Here is a 20793-nt window from a genome sequence, read left to right as displayed (position 1 = left end):
GAGTATTGTTTTTTTTTAAATAAAAGCAAACATACCATTGGTTGGGTGTCGAGCAAATGAGATAGAAAACCTTTTAACAGCAGAACCACGTGTGGTGTCTGAGAAAGAGAAAAACAGGTACCTGAAATTCAAAACAGCTACCAAAAGAGGGACATTTCAAGAAAAAAGAGAAGGGGGGGGGGGAATGAAGAGGTGGTTAGAATTAAGTGACATGCAGAAGGAATTGGGAGAAGTGCATAAGCCAAACTGGTTTATAGGTAGATAAACTTTGCTTTTGATACCGTTAGATCTTTAATGGAGAGTATGGAAGAAAAACATGGGTGAGTTTACAATTCTGATATAAGTGGTTAGATCTTAATACCATGAAAGTGACATGAAAAAGTTACAGTTATTTACCCTCAAGAGTGTTAACAAACACAGTATATTATTAGTCTATACAAAACAGTGGGAAAATGGTACTGACACATCTACTCTGATAATTACCTAGCACATTAAAACTAATAAAAATCTATTTCTCTATATAGTACTTTACCAATATGAACATTATCATCTTTTGAGTATTCTAAAAAACATCCAAAAATGTTTTCAATGTTTCAAAAAATGGTGTTTTTGAAACACTGAAAACTTTTTTGGATGTTTTTACAGGCTGAAGTTGTAAATTGTTTTTACCGGTTGAAGATGTATCTTTTCTATAATGGTAGATTTTACTATATTTTGAATTTCTTTACCCGTATTTAGAAGATGATGTTTGTTATAGATGGTTGGAACAAAAATATCTGTGCCATTAATTCAATGGAGCATTGAGAAATAAAATTCTCCATAAGTAATATCAGAAAACAGAATTCTAGGCTTTTATTTGACCAACAGGCCTAGGTCTTTGCCTTCAAGATCTGATGTGCGCAGATGAGTGGATGTGTGTAAGTGCATGTGCGAAAGTGTGCACATACCATCTATGCAGCCAGAAGAAGTCACCTTTATACGATGGATACGAGCATAATCCTGTAGGTTAGGTGCACTTGAAGAACCCCCGAGCACAGTGGTGCTAAACAGGCCCGCACAGTGAGACCCTGATGGGAGTTAGAGAAAATACATACAGCAACCAGGTGTTCTTCCATTCATATTGGGGATGCATGCAGCATGCAAGCATATAACTCTTACCACACAAAAGGCACCTTCTGGCAGTGCCTTGGACATGTTCACAATATGCTTATAATGTCACAGTGGTATTTGTAGGATGTAATTAAAATAATTTACTGTGCTATATATCACAATTCCCTTTCCTAATTACATACAGAGAGAAGATCGGACTTTAACAAAGGGGCTTCATGTCATTTCCTGTCATCAGGCTTGGTAAAGAAAAAAATAATGTAAAATAAAAAGGGTTGAGAAAAGGAAAAAGAATAATGAGAAACATTTTAGAACTTGCAACTGACCATATTAAAATAACTTGATTTTGGATATGGCAGCAGGCACAATCCATGGAGAACTTCTCTCATGCAAGAAGAATGTGCCATTAAGTTGCAATTGACTCATGGTGACTCCATCCACATGGTGTCCCAGGCAAGAGATGAGCAGAGATGGTTTGCCATTGCCTTCTTCCACATAACCCCAGTCTTCCTTGGTGATCTCCTATCCAAGTACTTACTATGACCAACCCTGTTTTGCTCCCAAACTCTGATGAGCCGGGCCTAGTCAGGGCTATTTGGGCTGCCATTCTTAAGACGTGATACAGATTTCTTGCATGGGTTCCACTTGAGACGTGCATTTTCCATCAAATGTGGCCAGTATTATTTTTATTCATACTAAACATCCATTATTTTCACATTATTAGAAAATTAACAAGTCTGGAGAGAGCCAGTGTGGGGTAGGACCTAGATCCACCTTCAAAGTCCTTATTCAGCTATGGAAGCTTGCTGAGTGACCCTGGGCCTGTTGCTCTCTTAGCCTAAACTAACTCACAGGGCTGTTGTGAGGATAAAATGGAGGACAGGAGAATGATGTAAGCTGCTTTGTGTCTCCACTGAGAGAAAGGCAGGGTGTAAATGTAAATAAATATATAGGTTGATTTTTGGTTAACAAATCTATAACTAAAGTTATTTTTTTTAAATTGTTCCCATAATTTTTAAGTGAAATTTAATTTAAAGTTACAGAGACATTAAATAACCTAAAGATTTACTTTTGTTATACAATCATTAATCTAGTTTTGAGGACAAATATTTTTAATAGAAAAGAGTATATCATTGAGATCACTATTACTTTTATATATGTAACAGTGTGGTAATGTTTGGTTTATATTTAGAAGCCTGAGGAACAGACTACAATAAATAATGCAATCCAATGTTGACATAAAGTTCATATTAATACTGCTTCTACAAGAGAAGTAAGTAGTATGCTTGTTTTTTTATTCATTATCCTTTGATCTCTATTTGTTTTCCAATGCTTATTCAAAATTTCTGTTATTAACGCCAATGAATCAATGGTGAAAAAAAATTACTGCACAATCAATACATGTGCATGCCTGATATGTGGCAAAAGTTTTGGAATTATCTTCAATTTAAGAATAGAAATAGAACAATTTTCATTAACCATGATGTGACATATCACAGAAAACAAGATCGTATAACAATTGAGGAATATAAGAAAAAATAAAGTTCCAGTAATCAAAACCTGATATATGACTGTTGTTACAAAAAAATGACACAAAAATAAAGACTATTTCTAGTAAAGGAGTACAGAATTATATATATAAACTTCTAACACATGCACAGAGTACTGAATATAGTGTGTCTATTTTGTTCAATATACATGGACGAGTTATCCAAAATGAGATTCTATGCATTTAAGGGCACAAAATACTGGTGGCTACATTATTGAATGCAATATTGTCCACTAATATAAAATAGTATCAATTCTACAGTACAAATTGGAAATCAAATGTGATGCCTGCTATAATGAAGCAGATACAAATTTACAATGGTTAAGTCTGCACACTGAAAACTGTAGTAGATGGAATCTGAGGTAGTGCAAAGAACTTTATTCTGTTTATAAAACCGAAGCTTCTTTTCTTGCAAAACAATGAGAAAGGTAAATGTTTGGATTCCCAGAAATATCTCTAGACCATAAAAGAGCAACCTCCCCTCAAACACCTTAAAGTATCCTAAAATGATCTTAATTAACACATCATCAAGCAAATATAGCTTTGACCCAAACAAAGAATTCAAACCTACAATGGCAACTGACACTCTGCTTTTAACAATCCAGTATCTATTTTGTATAAACATTTCAGTGATGCTCTATCCAATCTGCAAGACTTAAAAAAATACATGCTTTGTTGGCAGAATGCCAAGAACTAGACAAATCTATTTTAATGGAACAAAATTTCAGAAAGTATATACATACCTATGCTACTTGTCTTTTGCTCCACAATTGTTCTTGGTGTTCGAAAGTGACTATTGTTTTCTGGTGGGACCTGAACATAGGAAACAAATAAGTAAGGATAAAAAGTAGACCACTAGGCCTGAAGAATCCATAAAGCAGGAAACAGTGGCCTGTTCAAGACAGACAAGTATTAATAAGCCACAGGATGTGTTAGTAGAAATACAAAAAAGTAAAATGGCAGATCATGCAATACTTGAAAGGAGTCCACTTCACTCATGAGGTCCTTGCAATGAGGGGGTGCAAAGCAGGCTTTCATGACCAAAACAGGACAGACACCAAGAAATATATGAAAACACAGACAACTGTGTCATTTTAGTTTACCAAATGAACAGTCCTAAACTGCGCCTGTATTGGAAGGGGGGGGGGGGGAAGGAAACATAGACAGACTGATGAGGTCACTATAGTCTCTGATCCATGCAAAGGCTCTATCAGGGATAACTTCTGATTTTGACAGTGTTTAACAAAACTCTCTTTCTATATCTGAGCTCTTTATAGCTCCAAGAAAAAACAGAAATAACTAGTTCTTGGTAACAGAAAAAAGGGTCATTTTTAACAGAACACCATCCACTGTTAAATATAAATAATATCATAAGTATTTTAGTTTAATATTATCATGACTATTTTACAGTATATATGCTATTTTGCCAATTCCCCTATACTCAAATACTTCAGAACATCATACATTACAATGGATGAAGTATGGTCATTGAAAAAGAAGAGAGGAGGGGAAAAGGATACCTCCCATTTCAGGAGTCAAGAAAATAATTATTAGTACTAGGGGTTTTCTAACACCAGAGTTAATATCAAGCCACTGATAATATGATCTATGCATAATCCAGCTGGGCAATAGCAAAATCAATCTCCCAACAAATTATTTCAGTTATGGCATTTTGTGTTATTTTAATGTACCTACCACCAATTTATACAATGCTGGTTTTGTTCTTTAGGGAAAAAAGTCTTAAAGGACAACTAAGCCAAAGCTGATGTCCATTTTATTCAAGAGCTATTTTGTTTAAGAGCTAACTACATTACAGCGCTGGAAAAAACCCCAATTCAAAGTTCTATTATGTAATGTATTGAGTGAAATAGTATGAAAAAACATGCACTTGCTTTTTTCCCCCCAAACATTCTTGGAAGTAACCAATATTTTTAAAAATACTCTTTTAATGACTGGTGAAATAATTTATTTCAAATAAAATCCAGAACAAGGGATTAGATGTCCTTAAAGACAGTTGGTTCTTGCTCAGAATGCATAGCAATGTTTAATGAAGTAAAGTTTATAAACCTGTTGCCATGAGCCAAATATACTGGATGTGAAAGCCAGTGATTTAGGGGAGACAGGGGAAGAAGTGATTTGTTCCCCTGATCTGCGTCTTCGACGCCCGGTACCCACACCACTGGTGTAATGCAGCCAGGTACCAATACACTCTGGGCTAGACACACTCAGGGGGCTCTCTTCCTGGAAGTGAGAAAGGGGGCAAAAAAACAGCAAAGCATGCAACGTTAGATTCATAGCCAAATGATAAGAAAATAAAATACAGTTTGTTTGCACCCTTTTCCAATACCTCCACCATTATACAGTAATGTTTCTCATTAATTAAATCACATGGTACAAGCAAAAACAACTATTAAGCTATATTTTTCACCAAAGATAAAGTAAAACTAATGGCAAGTTAATGGCATGATTTTAAAAACTCAATGGAAATTATGTACAAATAGCTTAACAGGTTTCATGTTTACCCTCTGTTTAGTCATCACTGTTCCCTCCTTACACTTTATTCTATAAAGGACCAAACCAACGATCAGCTGCAGGCCCCACCCAAAATACTGTGCTAATCACTAATCTATCTATAGGTCTCAACAGAGCATATGTAAATCATTGCACTGCCTTAAAGCACTGATGGCTACCTGGTATTAGGAGTGTGCACCAAAAAAAGATCAGGGTAATCTGGATCCAGGTTTTGGGGGGAGGGGGGATCTGGTATTACTGAAATCTGGCTCAGATTCTCTGATCTGGTTTAGAAAATCCCAGATTTAACCACCCATTATTCCCTATTGGAAAAAAGGTCTGGATAACGAAAGGGGGCATTTTTTAAGCAAACTCCACCAAATATTAAGGGAACCTACTCCAGATTGTCCACTAAAAAGTCCCCAAATTTCAGGAAGATTGGACCCCAGGCTCCAATTCTATGGGCCCCTAAACAAACTACCCCCAGCCATTCTCCACTGTTTCCTATGGAGGCAAAATTTCCAAGGCTTTTAAAGTCACAGCTTGTTCCCTCCTATCCCTTGCTTGGGATTCTATGGTTTGACATTAACTCCCTTGCAAATTTAACCAAGAAAGCCCAACAGAATCAAACTGTGATAAGAGAACCAATGTCAAATCAGAGAATTCCAAGGTCAAATCAGAGAATTCCAAGAATCCCTTTACTGGAGTGGGGGAGGGGGGGAGCTTGTTAAGCCATGGAGTTTAAAAGGCAGCCAATGGTGGCAGCTTAAACGGTCTTTTGGAGCTTGGGTGGGGGGAAAGGGCAGAATGGGATGGGAATCCACTCTGTCTGCTGCCTCCTCCTCAACCCCGCCAGCCCCATGCCACTCCCCTGCAGTGGTGTAGAACCTGGCTCCATTCAAAGGAGCTTGATTCAATTTGTGCCACTGCCCTCTTGTTCTGAGTTGTGTGGCTCTGCTGCAACTGCCTGCAATGGCTGACTATGGCTCGATAATTTGGCCCAGCAGAATGTTACTGCCTGGATTGGATATAGGGTTTGTCCTGAGGAACCATCATAGCCTTATTTTGCAGATTGGCATAAATCTGGCTTTTTTGCCAGTTGCCGGACCCTGTTTGCACATCCCTATGCAGTATCAGAATGAAAAAGATGTCAAAGAACAGGATAAGGGGAAAACAGGCTTGGATTTTGATGTTAACTTACTTTATTTTTGCTCACTTGCAACACAGAAAGAAGAAAGTCAGTTTCATACTGCTTTAAACTGCAAATTAAAACTAGCTTCCCTTTTAAAATGGTATTTTATAGAAGAAAACTGTTAGCATCCCTTTAAATGATTACATAGGATGTTTTGGAAATGCATAAAAATGATTAAAATTAAGCGATGTTTTCCAGATTTTCTCTTATTCAGATTTTATACTGATAAGTACAGTACATTATAAAGGAACCTTAGATTTTCTGTGAATCGTCTTCCTTATCAGTAGTTTGTAGGTGTCCTGCAGAATGGGTTAACTGTATTTGTTCTGAACAGAAGGCTAAGCACATGACTTGCCTGATATCCCTTGCTGTGGGAAGAAGCCTTTCTCACTTCCTGGACACAGTTCAGTATAGCAAAAAAGACCCTATAAGGTGTCACCAACAACAGTACATGAAGATAAAAAGATCCAAAAAAGAAAAGTAGCCAGAGAGAAAGCAGCTAGCTGCTGAGCTGCACATTGATAGGATGACAGACAATAAAGCACTGGTCCCCATCCTCCAGCAAAACACTTTGAGTGGGACAGAATACCTTCCAACCAAAGATATGAAGGGCTATTTATAATAAATTCAACTTTCTTTTTCCATTGTTGATGGAAGGTATCCAGCAAAATGGGATATTCAAGCACTGAGTGTATGAATCAATTTTGTTATGTTGCATGAAAGAGGTGGATGACCAAATGGCTGCCTTACAAATCTTTTTGAGTTAAGCGCTACAAACAGGGCTCTAGAAGTAGCAGCATCCCTCCTGGAATGGCAGTCATTCCAGATGTATCGTATCATGTCTCATAAATAAGAAACAAGTAGGTCTGGATCCAACTCTCCTGCCCAGACAAACAGGTGGAATGAAATAAATTAGGAATCTGGACATCTTAGCCATCAGAGATAGATCTTCATGCTCCCCTTACTTCTAATGTAATTTGGATCATCATGTTGATAGAGTGACTTGTGGAAAGAAGAACACTAACCATAGCTTTAGAGAAGCTGAATTTGTTTAGCACTCAGCAGAAGGCAAAGTCAGGTCAGATTTAGGATGTACACCAAAGAAAAAGAAATCATCCGGGATTCCTGAAAGCTGGGAAAGCCATTATTCCCTTTGGGGAAAACTATCTGGGGGACATCCATGAGGCTGATGTGTGAGTGTTTGTGTGTGTGTGTCATTTTTCAAGCAAACTCAACCAAATTTACAACCTACTTGTGACCATTTTCTAAAAACCCTCAAGTTTCTATGAATATTGTATTTTAGCATCCAGTTTTATGTGCCTCTGAAGAAGATGCCCACAGCCACTCTCCATTTTTCCCTATGGGGAAAACTATCTGGGGGGGGGGGGTTGTGCCTGGCATCTTTTAAGAAAATGTCACCAAATTTTCTGGGAACCTACTTCTGACTGTCCTCTAAAGATCAAGCATATTTCAAAAAGATTGGACCCAGGGTCTAATTCTCTAGGCCTCTGAAGAAGGTACCCCCAGCCACTCTCCATTGTTTCCTATGGGAGAAACATTTTCAAGCAGGCTCTCAGGCAGAAACACACAGAGCCAAGAGTGCCAGTGGCCAAAGACACACTTCCAAATTCAACCTCAACCCAGAGAAAGCCAAACAGAACCAAAGTGAGATTCCTCACAAATCCAAGTGCCCCCTGGACAAGTTAGTAAAATGTGGTTTGGACCCTATTAGGTGGGTCAGTAACTGGTTGACAGATCACACCCGAAAGAGTGCTTGTTAATGGTTTCTCATTCTCTTGGAGAATAATGACAAGTGGAGTGCCTCAGGGATTGGTCCTAGGACCAGTTTTATTCAACATTTTTATAAATGATTTGGATGAAGGAACAGATGGAATGCTTATTTGTAGATGACACTAAATTGGGAGAGGTAGCAAATATGATAGAAGACAGTCAGGATACAAGATGATCCTAACAGGCTGGAAAACTGGGCTAAAACAAATAGAATGAATTTCAACTAAGATAAATGTAAAGTTCTACATTTAGGTAGGGAAAATAAAATGCATAATTATAGGACGAGGGAGACTTTTCTTGGCAGTAGTATGTGTGAAAAGGATTTAGGAGTGTTAGTAGACCATACACTGAGCATGTCAGCAGTGTGATATGATAGCTAAAAAAGCAAATGCGATTTTGGGCTGTATCAACAGAAGTATAGTATCTAGATCTCGCGGAGTGATGGTATTGCTTTACTCTGCTCTGGTTAGACTTCACCTAGAGTGTTCAGTTTTGAGCAGTACAATTTAAGAAGGATAAAGACAAGCTGGAACATGTCCATAGGTGGGCAACAAAGATGGTGAGGGGTCTGGAAGCCAGATCCTGTGAGGAAAGGCTGAAGGAGTTTGGTATGTTTACCCTGGATTGGAGATGACTGAGAGGCGATATGATAACCATCTTCAAGTACTTGAAGGGCTGTCAAATAACAGATCGTTTGTATTGTTTTCCATTGCCCTAGATGGTCAGACCAGAACCAACATGTTGAAATTAAATCAAAAGTTTTTGGCTAAACACTTCCTGACAGTTAGAGCAGTCTCTCAATGGAACAGGCTTCCTCAGGATGTGGTGGGCTCTCCTTCTTTAGGGGTTTTAAGCAGAGGCTAGATGGCCATGTGACAACAATGCTGATTCTGTGAACCTAGGGAGATCATGAGATGGAAGGCAGGAAGGGTTACCTCAGTGCTTAGTTCTTGTGGCCCTTTCTTACACACCCAGGGTAATGTCAATCACCACTTTGGGGTCAAAAAGGATTTTTTTTCCAGGCCAGTTTGGCCAAGGATCCTGGAGGTCTTTTGTCATCTTCTAAGCATGGAGCAGGAGTCACTGGGGAGTGTGGGGGGAGGTAGTTGTGAATGTCCTGTATTATGCAGGGGGTTGGTCTAAATGACCCTGGAGATCCCTTCCAATGTTATGATTCTAAGCTGCCCAACCACTGTCTATTGTTTCCTATGAGGGAAACATTTCCAAGCACTCCAAGGCAGAAACATAAATGGGCAAGGCTGCCAATGGCCAAATGTACACTCCCAAATGCAAGAGGAAGCCCAACAGAACCAAACTGAAGTATGGGAATAGATGGACCAAAGTGAATCAAGGGGACCAACATCAAACCTGACAATCATGTCAAAACAGAGAATTCCACCCAAACCAAACTGAAGCAAGGGGCACTGCTGCAACTTAGCCCAACTGAATCAGTGTCACTCACAGAAGCCAGGAAGACAAGGAAAGAGCTCCTGCAACGATTGGCCTCTCACCACACCACCTCACTCCCACCTACTTCCTCCCCCTCCCCTCATGGCGAAAAAGTGGGAGGGAGCCAACCAAAGATTGAAGCCATGTTTCCCGGATTTATCCAGGGGTCTGGATCCTGGTTCCTGAATCGGATCCTGGATTCTCTGATTTGATTCAGGAAAGCTGAATTTAGTTGGATCAGCAAAAATCTGTCTTTCTGCCCAAATCCTGGATCCCAATTGCACACCCCTACAGTTAATTTGGATACAGAACAGGGTCCTAAGAGAGTAGGCTGCTCATAAGTGATATTATCCAGAGAAGCTAAGATGAAAAACTGACCAGATCTACAAACCAAAGTTTCCTCAGCCAGTGCATGTGCATGTGCATGTGATACCTACTTTCTCAACACTGATCTTCTGTACCACCCTGTACAGAAGTGGAAAAGAGGGCACAGACAAGAACTGATGATCACACAACTGGCAAAACAACTCATTTTTCACTCACTGTTGGAAACGTGACCTTTTTTAAATTGACTAGGGAAGCAAACAAGTCCATCACTGGCAGTGCTAATGGTTCTGAATATGACGGGACTCAGACTCTATTTGGCTACATTTAGGTTCAGGAACCCATGCAGTCTGTCCTCATGATGAACTGACTATGCAGATGATGTCCTAAAACTGAGAGATGTGTCTCTGCTCAGTTCAAGAGACAGTTGGACCCTTTGAAGCAAAGATCTCAAGCATATTTTCCCTAATTTAGTGTATGGATTTTGGCTATCACATCATTAACACTAGTACATGCCTCCCTAGAAGAAGAGGTGGAAAGGCAATTAGGGCACTGAAGACTGCTCAGCTCTAGTCACTTGATACAATAGTGTGTTTTAGTCTCTGTTCAAGTGTCCTGACCTACAAGATCTAGACACTTGCACCACCCCACAAAATATCTGTTGTTAAGCTAACACACTAGAGCCTCTCCAAAAGGTGCCCTTGCCTTCTATTTATATTCAACAACAACCAGTGAAGTGAGTGTTTCACTTGAGACAGACTCTAGATCTGAATATATCTCTTGACAACTGTGTCGTCTTAGCATGGTGGCCAGTGCAGAAGTGTCCAAGGTCGGGGGCTCAGCCCCCGGACTTGCCAGTAGAAGGGGACAGGAGGCAGCTGGGGGACAGCTACCCAGACAAACCAATGGACACTCAGGACCAGAATAGGCTGACAACAAGGGGGAAAGAGAGACACCCCAGTCTCAGGAGGGCAGAGCAACACCCAAGCCACAGAGAGTTAGGTGGGGTAGGTGGAAGCCAGCTAGCCCCACCCTCTGGTGGGAGGCCCAAGGGACAAGCCAGGAGAGTGAGGACCACCAGGAAGGGAACACCCCAAGGGAGAAGGCTCAGAAAGCAAGGGCAGTCAGCCAGTAAGCCAGCCAGCAACCTTACCGACAATGGAGGGAAGGCAGCCAGGACAACACAGGGCCACAACCTAGCCTGCAAGCTGGAAAGAAGGGAATAACAGAGGCTAGCTGAGGCTGCCTAAAGCACTGAGTAGAAAAGGCTTGGCAGCCTACCAAGAAGGGACAGGTGGGGCTGCCCAAAGGCCTGAAGCACTGAGCAGAGGAGGCTTGGCAGCCAGCCAAAGAAGCACAGGTGCAGCTGCCCAAGGCAGACAGACTAACTACCCCAGGTGCAGCTGCTTGAGGCAGCCAGGGCCATGGCTAGAGGGCAAAGGAGGGGCATGGGTGACAGGTGGAACCAGGAAGAAGTGAAGGGATATAAGGGAAGTCCACCCACAGGGCATGCTGGGTTGTGTAGGAGTGTGGTGCAGTGGAGGAGGAAGAGAAAGAGTGAGGGAGCAGCAGAGAGGAGGAGGAGGAGGAGGAGGAAAGAGGAAGAGGAAGAGGAAGAGGAAGAGGAAGAGGAAGAGGAGGAATACGTATTTATTTATTTATTTGATTTATACCCTGCCCTCCCCACAGATGGGCTCACGGCGGCTAACAACATTCAAAAATACATTAAAAGTCACAAAAACGTAAAATCAATAATAATTTTTAAAAAGTCATTAAAATAGTCCAGGAGCAGGCTATTTAAAAAAATATTGGGAGTCTGTATACAGGCATAGCAAATGGCCAAGGGCAGCCCCAGAAGAAGTGGTGGTCTTAAATGGAAGAAGGAGGACACCCGCTGGCATTCAGCCAAATGCTTGGCGGAACATCTCCATTTTACAGGCCCTGCAAAACTGTAACAGGTCCTGCAGGGCCTGGATCTCCAGTGGGAAAGCGTTCCACCAGGCCGGGGCCAGGGCAGAAAAAGCCCTGGCCCTGGTTGAGGCCAGACGGATGTCCTTTGGGCCAGGGACCACCAGGAGTTGCTTGTCTGCAGAGCGCAACACCCTGCAGGGGACATAATGGAAATGTATGGAGGCTGGAAGAGGCCAGCTGGCATGGAAAACAGCCAGGATTGTCACGTTGAATGGAGCTGCAAGTGGACTGAGAGGGTGTGAGAGTGAGGTATACCCCTCCTCCTTCCACAGAGCGGGATCCAGCAGAGTCTCTGACGGTACCCTAAGGCTGAAGTCAGGTATGTCTGCACCTCACAGGGTGACGCCCAGGGTGGAACCCGACAAGAAGGCAGGAGTACAGTCAGGCCTATGGGTACTTTATGTATTGCCAAAATCTTAAGTTCTTGAGTTTCCATCAGAAATCAGGCCTACAATGCCTTTTCAGTCTTCAGCCTACAATCTAAGCGGAAGATTTCCTTGCTTATGAGGTAGGGAAAGAACGGGAAGAATATGTCTGTGGGGGGGCGGGTGGATTCTGGATAGTTTAATGCACAGAAGTTGGAAAGAACTGCAGATCAGACATTCATGTGAACCAAAGACAGTGGAATATCAGAGTGCCAAGAACCAGAATGGGAGCTCTACTTTATCACTGTTTTACGAACAGGGGATGCAGGAACTGGGAAGGGCTTTGTCCACTGAAAAGATTAACTGGCAAACTAATATGGGAGGATTAACCCATTCTGCAAGATGCTTTCTACTACAAAGGGAGTTCAAAATATGAGCACATAAGTTATAAACAAAAGTAGACATGGGCATGAATGGAAAAAAAATGAACAAGCTGTTCATAGTTCATTGCCATCAACGAACATGAAAAGATGAACAGTAACGAACATGTCCTGTTAAAGAACATGTTCGTTGTTTGTGGGGGCCAGAACGGCCCCCGTTGGACTTAGAGAGCCCATATTCATGGGGAGTGTTCAACAGGCTCCCCTCCAGCCATCACCCAAGTTTGGTCAAGATTGCAATACAGATCTTGGACTTATACATTACCAAATCCGATGCCCCCAGAAAACTCCCATTTGATACAATTGGAGCCATCAGTTGACTTTGGCCCTGTTTACAAGTGGAGGACTTGAAGGCAGGCCACATCCCCTCTAGGGGGCGGGGGGTCCAGCCACTCGCCGGTGGCACCCCCCATGTGCCTGCCTGCCCGCAAGGCCTCAGAGTACTGCACTGTACTTTCATGAACAGACAGGGACGTGGGTGATGAGTGCGGCTGTCGGGCCTGGTGGGCTCGGGGAGGTGGCAGTGGGCCGCCTCCCCTCTCAATGGCGGGGGGTCTGGCCACTTGTGGCACCCCCATGTGCCCGCCTTCCTGCCAGGCCTCAGAGTACTGCACTGCACCTTCCTGAGCAGACAGGGACGTGGGTGATGAGTGTGGCCACCGGGCTTGGTGGGCTTGGAGAGGCAGCAGTGGGCTGCCTCCCCTCTAGGGGATGGGGGGGTCTGGCCACTCACCAGTGGCACCTCCCATGTGCCCGCCTTCCCGCCAGGCCTCAGAGTACTGCACTGCACTTTCCTGAGCAGACAGGGACGTGGGTGATGAGTGTGGCCACCGGGCCTGGTGGGCTTGGAGAGGCGGCAGTGGGCTGCCTCCCCTCTAGGGGATGGGGGGGGGTCTGGCCACTCACCAGTGGCACCTCCCATGTGCCCGCCTTCCCGCCAGGCCTCAGAGTACTGCACTGCACTTTCCTGAGCAGACAGGGACGTGGGTGATGAGTGTGGCCACCGGGCCTGGTGGGCTTGGAGAGGCGGCAGTGGGCTGCCTCCCCTCTAGGGGATGGGGGGGTCTGGCCACTCACCAGTGGCACCTCCCATGTGCCTGCCTGCCCACCAGGCCTCAGAGTACTGCACTGCACTGCACTTTCCCGCGCAGACAGGTATGTGGGTGATGTGTGCGGCCGCTGGACCTGGTGGGCTTGCGGAGGCGGCAGCAGGCTGCCTCTCCTCTAGGGGGTGAGGGGGGGGGTCTGGCCCCTGATGGCTGACATCATCCACCTTTCTGCTTTTGCAGAAAGGACGGGAGGGACAGGAGATGTCGTTTGGAGGAGTTGGAGTATTCCTGAGAGGGAGAGGTCGAAAGAGGAAACGGGAACTGAGAAGATCCCAACAGTTGCGCGGCCGCATCTGAGGATCCCACTGAGGTACTCAGTGGAGGCAGGTAACATCACCCACCTTCCTGCTTTCACGGAAAGGGCGAGATGGACAGGGCAAAAGAGGGCGTTGGGAAGGGTCAGAGCGGTTCCAGAGAGGACTAAGTTCAAAGAGGGACGGGGAGCTTGACAGGGAAAGGAGGGCAAAGAGGACCCCAACATCCACCATGTCGGATTGTGTAGACAGCTCTGGCAGAGGCTTGTCCGTCCCTCCTGTGTCACAGTGGAGGCTGTCGCCAGCATCACTCACCTTCCTGCCTTCGCAGAAAGGACAGGATGGACAGGACAGTAGAGGTCATTGGGAAATGTCGGAGTGGTTCCAGAGAGGGAGAGGTCGAAAGAGTTACCGGGTACTTGTCTGGGAGAGGAGGACAGAGGCTTCCTGGACGCATTGTGCAGCATGACTGGGATCGAGGACCCCAACTTCCACCCTGAAGGAGTGCACAGACTGCTGCTGGAGAGGCTTGTCCACTCCTCCTGTGTCGAACTGGAGGCTGCCGCCAACATCACTCACCTTCCTGCCTTCGCAGAAAGGAAGTGAGTTGTGGGACCCATTCCCCCCATGCAGGGGGCAACAGCAGGTGCCCATGGATAGGGGTGTACCTTGCAGCACAACCATATCAGCAAAAGCTTTTGAGCAGCTCCTCCTGCCCAAAAGCAGCAGCAGCACCACCACCACCACAACACCCACCTTCATGGAAAGGGTGGGAGGGACCCATTCCCCCCTGCTCAGAGGGGACAGCAGGTGCCCATGGATAGGGGGCCCTGTGCTGTACAACCATATGCGCAACAGCTCTTGGGCTGCTCCTCGTGCCCAAAAGCAGCAGCAGGAGACAGCACCCACCTTCCTGCCTTCACGGAAAGGGTGGGAGGGACCGATTCCCCCCTGCTCAGAGGGGACAGCAGGTGCCATGGAAAGCAGGGGACTGTGCAGTTCAACCCCATCAGCAACAGCAGCAAAGCTGTCCCTCGTGGCCAAAAGCGGCAGGAGCTGACATCATCCACCTTCCTGCCTTCACGGAAAGGATGGGATGGGCAGGACAGAAAGGATAGGTCGTTGGGAGGGGTCATACTGGTTCCATCCAAAGGGGGAGAGGTGGAAAGAGGGAACATCCAAAACCTGGCCGGGGAGAGGAGGACAAAAGGTTGTTTGTCACAGCCGCATTGCGGAGCTGGACCGGGAAGGCCCAAAGGCAGCGGCAGTGCCATGGTAGTCTTCCGTGCCCAAAGGCGGAGGCAGCTGACATAACCCACCTTCCTGCCTTTGCGAAAAGGATGGGATGGACAGGACATGAGAGATCGTTGGGAGGGGTCTGAGAGGTTCCAGAGAGGGATAGGTTGAAAGTGGGACCATCAGGGATCTTCTCAGGGAGATGAGAACAAAGACTTCCTGGCCCCATTGCGGAGCCAGACCAGGAAGGACCAAAGACAGTGGCAGTGCCATGGAAGTCCCCCATGCCCAAAGGCGGCGGCAGCTGACATGACCCACCTTCATGCTTTCATGGACAGGATGGGATGGGCAGGACAGGAGAGGTCATTGTAAAGGGTCATTCCGGTTCCATCCACAGAGGTTCCATCCACAGAGTGCAAGGATGAAAGAGGGACCGTCCAGGAACTTGTCTGGGAGTGGAGGACAATAGGTTACCAGCTGTGGAAGCAGCACCGAGAACCGAGGAGGGATGGAGCCTGCTGCATGGGAGCTTAGCCTAGAACCACAGTAGACTTGGGGAGGCTCAGAGCCCAGGTAAGTCCAGGTCCAAAGAGGGATACTCAAGGAGATTGAGGTTGACGTTGATGAAAGTCAACATGCCCACCAGGTCCGGGTGCAGACGTGTGTGGTGGGGACAGAGGAGGTCTCCCAGGTGGGTGAACACCCGCTCACTCTGCACGCTGGTGGGAGGGCAGGACAGGATGTTGGTTGCCACGATGAACAGGTCTGGCCATATGGCATATTTCCTCGCCCAATACTTCAAGGGGTTGGAGTGGGGGGGCTCGGTGGGCTCTGCGAGGTACTCGTGCACCATAGCCCCCAATGAGTCCTCCACTGCGAGAGAAATGCCTACTGTGCTGCGGCCAACCACACAGCCCACTGACGAGGCCCAGAGATCAAGTGGGGCCGTTTGGGTGGGTCTCTCCTGGTGTGGCTCTCTTCCCAACTCGGCCCTCCTCCTTCTCCACCGCCCATCCTTCGCCCCTGCCCGGTTCCTTCAGGCCTGCCTTCTCTTTCTGGAAACAGAGCACCGCTGCACGAAGCTCCTTTTACCAGCGCTGCATCTGACTCACCTACATGGCGATGCTGTCCTTGATCCGGGGGTCACAGAGGGAGGCCATTTGGTATGGCACTTCATGGCGCAGAGGATGCAAGAGATTGGCCACGCATGCCTCCATCCTCCTCACAAAGTCGCAGACCCTGGGGAGCAGCTCTTTCTTGTGCTCGAGCTCCTTGGCCAGGAACTGGTCGAGCTCATGGATCAGGGGGATGACCTGACCCAGGCTGGCCTCGTACGAACACAAGAGCTCGGAGGCCTCCTTAAAGGGTTTCAGCATCCAGGACATGTAGGCAAGGACTCTCCATTCCATGGAGCTGAGGCTCAGCTCCTCTCCCTCAGAACGTCCGTGGATGATAGGATGTCCTGCAATGGGCCCCTCTGCTCCACTAGATGACAGATCATGTAATAGGTGGAGTTCCAGTGGGTGGGCAGGTCCTGAAAGAGTTGGTGCTTGGGGTCCCCCCTCTCCCTGCCTCTGAAACAGCTTACAGGAAGAACTGATGCTGCAAGAGAAGTGGTGTGGTGGCAGCTGTCCATCAGATTGCGCATCCACAAGGTTCCCACGTCCCAGCTGTCCCTTGGTTTGCTCCCCAGCCAGAGCACGTCCTTCATCAACAAGTGCAGTTTGTGCACCATGCACACCAGGCCCAGGAGGGATGCCTCTTTCAGGGCTGCCAACATGTTGCTTCCCACGTCCGTCACCATGAATCCACGGACAAACACTTCCCCCCCCCCCGGCCGTCCACTCCCTCAGTGCCGCCTTTTCGGTGGTGGTGATGTTCTTCCCAGTATGGACCTCGTCCATCTCCTGAGCCTGGAGAAGAACTACCCTGTAGCCCGGTGTCAAGCATGGCAACTGTTTCCAGGTGCCAGTTTTTGGCCTGGGGCATCAAAGTTCCTCTGGTTGCCACCAGTGCGCGGTGATGGCAAGGTAGCCATGATGGCAGCCACTCCAGAGGTCGGCCGTGAAGTGTACTGTATGGCCTTGGGCGGCCAACAGCTTCCTGAGCACCATGTCTCACACAGACTGGTAGAGGGCAGGCAGGATTCAAAGCCCAGCGGTGTGCCATGATGGCATGGAGAACCATGGGCCAAAATGCTGAAGCAGCCTTTAGAAGCCCACACCCTCCATGACCGATAGGGTGAACCTTTGCAGGGCAATCGTCTCTGCCACGAAATGAATGCCCACCTCCTAAACCCTTGCCTTCACCCTTTTCAACTGCACTATCTCCAACCCTGATGGAACAACCTCCCCAAGGGCGGCCTGCCTGATCATTCTGCTCCCACCAGCAGCACCATTGGGGCAAGGCTTCTTGCTTGGGGTGGATTCTGGTGACCCTCCCACTGATACCAGCTCAGAGGAGCTGGTAGCCCTCTGTCTCCCCCTGCCGGTTGTTTCGATGGCTGAGGATGGAGACCACAGGCTCAGGTGGTGTGTCTTCAGGTGCCTAGTCAGGACCATCGATGACAGGTGCTTCGGGTCATTGCCCCTGCGCACTAGGCCGTCAGAGACAAGGCACCACACTACACAGAGGTCAGTCGGAAGGGCCGAAAAGTACCGCCCTACAGAGAGTTTGAACCGTGGCCCACTAACAGTTCCAGGGGAGGGAGGACGAAGGGTTACTGGCTGCGCCGCAGAGCTGGCAATGGAAGACAGAGTGAGGGGTGGACTGAAGGCAGAGACAGCACAGGGAGTTTGGGATGGGGACGGGATGGATGTTTCGTCGAACCCCAACCATTCCTCCATGCATCCCTCACCCTCCTCCTCCAACAATTTAAAGAATTCCTCTTACCCTGGCGGCAAGAGCTCTTCAGCCTCTTCTACAGCCCCCACAGGTGATTTTTGGGGAGCAGGGGTCTCTGCTGTTCCACAGCCCTGCCCAATACTGCTTCCCACAGGGCAACCGGGACAATCTTTGCACTTCCCCCCAAGACCACCCTTGTCCCCCGGCCGAAGCCTCATTGTGCCAGCAAACAAGAATTAAGGAGAAAAGAAGAGAACACTGTGAGCCCTCAGCCGAAGTGTCCACTGAGATTGGCTCCAGGGCCTGGCAGCAGCCCTGTAACTAGAGGGAGGGGTTAGAGCCCTAGCCCAGCACTCCCAGAAACCTGACCAGATCAGGCACTAATAATAATAATAATCAGGGTAAGCCCTCAGCCGAGGTGCCCACTGAGCTTGGCCCCAGAGCCTGGCAGCAGCCCTGGAACCAGAGGGAGGGAGTAGAGCCCTAGTCCAGCACTCCCAGATACCTGACCAGATCAGGTACTGATAGTAATAATAATCAGGGTGAGCCCCCAGCCGAGGTGCCCACTGAGCTTGGCCCCAAGGCCTGGTAGCAGCCCTTGAACCAGAGGGGGTAGATCCCTATCCCACCCACCACACACAGAAAAATCCCAGGTCCAATGCATTCTCCCTGTCTCTCTCCCAAAAGACTAGCAACAGCTCTCTCCCACTCCACTGCCTGCTGAAACTGAAAACCAGAACTGGGAGTACAGTGCCCTTTTATAACCAGAGGTCTCATAGAGAAAAGCAGGAGGTCTGCGTTTGGCAGTCAGAACTGCCTAACAGGGTTTTCAGGGAAGAGATTGGCATTCCCATGGCTACAGAACACCCCCCTCCCCCCCTGGTCTCTGGTCCCATGTAACCAATTGTAACCAATTTGAAGCTCCACACTTGGAAGGAAGAACTGCCCGTCAAGGTAAATTGGGCTTAGATTGGGGTTTCCAGGGTGACAGGAGTGCAAACAGAGTTCAGGCAGTCCCTGCCTCCGTTGCCAAGGGAATTGATTAAAGGTGCCTGATTGTCTGGCTTCACAAACAGCGGATGAACGCAACGAACCAGGCTTGCAACGACCACTTGTTTGTTTACAATGGCGCCTCACGAACGGCTTATTCGCAAACTGACGAACGGGGTGTCCGTTGGGTTTTTTGCATTCATAATGCTGTTTCTGCCCATGTCTAAACTTAAGTCAGATATTACAAAGGATTTACACAATACTGTTACACATTAATGTTTTGCCTACTGGAAGAAAACGTTTATGGGAGTATTCATCTCACTAAAAATCTTGTAAGCTTCTGAAGACTGTCATGATCAATAACCAAAGAGACTTCTTTCAAAATACTGCTAAAATATCTCCATGTTATACGGTGTTTCTTCTACTTGAAACAATGTTATCAACAATTCTTTGTGCATTTAGGCAATGCTCCAAAGTATTGCACAGCTATCTCTGCATCCCCAAGCAGGAGATGTGTTCTTGAGCAGCAGTCCCCCCCAGAGCACATAGCAGATCACCTGTGAAACTAAAGACAGTTTCAATGGCAACAGCATTTGAAATTGTTCCTGTTATGGCACTCAATCTTAGTCCATCTATGAAACTGAGATAAATGGACCATTAACCTGATTCAGGATAAGGTAGCTTCCTATATTTCATCACTGAAATATAGGTAAAATGGCAACTAGTATCTCTGCTGATATGCTTTACAAATGTTACAAACCTAAGTTATCTATAAATAAAAATAAAGATTTCTTCTTTTATATATCAGACTCTCAAAGCTCAGAAAAGACCAATATACCTTCTTCCTAAAAGCACACTACTAATTTGCTTTCTTACCTTTTAATGTATATGCCACTACAATCAGTTATACTCCATATAAATAATAACCTGCCTGCAAAGTGTAAGACATGCTTACTCTGTTTTATTCCTTGTAGTACACATCTTGTGAGACAACTCGTTTACCATGCAATAAGGTTTCCTATTACATGGTTGCTTCTTAAGTCTCGATTACTATAGCACAGTGTAATTTTTTTTCCATCATGCACTTTCATTTGTGATGAAAGTTGGCAGTCTTCATCAAGTGATAAGGCTTCCCCACATTTCCCATCAGGTTGAATGGCCATCTGTATTACTAATACATGGCCGGACATTTTGAGTGTGGAAAGGGTGTTTTGTTGTGGGGATAATAATGACATACTTTGTAAACCACTCTGAGTGGGCATTTTGTCCTGAAGGGCGGTATATAAATCGAATGTTATTATTATACATTATTATAAAAAAACATATAGCTTACCAAGAATTTTCATTCACAGTGTTGTTGGGGTGGGGCAGTCCTTGGTCATGGGAAATGCCTCCTTTTGGTGACAGACAGGATCACATAATGATCTTGAGTCACCTAGAGGAGGGGGCTTCCCATTATTCCCAAGATTGAGCCTAGAAAAGCACTCCTCCACTTTAATCTATGAAAACAACTGGACATTGCTCAAAGTTGGCAAAAGCTTTTTATCTAGAAATGAACAACATTCAGAGAGAAAATAGGAGAGAACAGAAAGACATTCTACTGGATTTGAACTCACTAATCCAGCTTCCCTGGTATCTGGCTATCCCAGGAAAATGTCAGC

The 20793-nt window shown here is 46.1% G+C and overlaps 1 protein-coding gene across 1 annotated transcript in view; it reads right to left on the bottom strand.

Annotated features, from left to right (window-relative positions):
- Positions 1–20793, bottom strand: part of PPIP5K2 (diphosphoinositol pentakisphosphate kinase 2) — a 203929-nt gene that overhangs the window by 16654 nt on the left and 166482 nt on the right. Inside the window, exons 25-28 of the mRNA XM_054986269.1 lie at positions 4724–4897; positions 3400–3469; positions 948–1067; positions 36–98 (exon numbers count right to left, since the gene is read on the bottom strand). Of these exons, the coding sequence (XP_054842244.1) occupies positions 36–98; positions 948–1067; positions 3400–3469; positions 4724–4897 (427 nt within the window). The remainder of the gene's footprint in view (positions 1–35; positions 99–947; positions 1068–3399; positions 3470–4723; positions 4898–20793) is intronic.

This window comes from Eublepharis macularius, chromosome 8, assembly GCF_028583425.1.
Source record: "Eublepharis macularius isolate TG4126 chromosome 8, MPM_Emac_v1.0, whole genome shotgun sequence".
Taxonomy (NCBI): Eukaryota; Metazoa; Chordata; class Lepidosauria; order Squamata; family Eublepharidae; genus Eublepharis; species Eublepharis macularius.
This window is presented reverse-complemented; position numbering and strand designations above follow the sequence as displayed.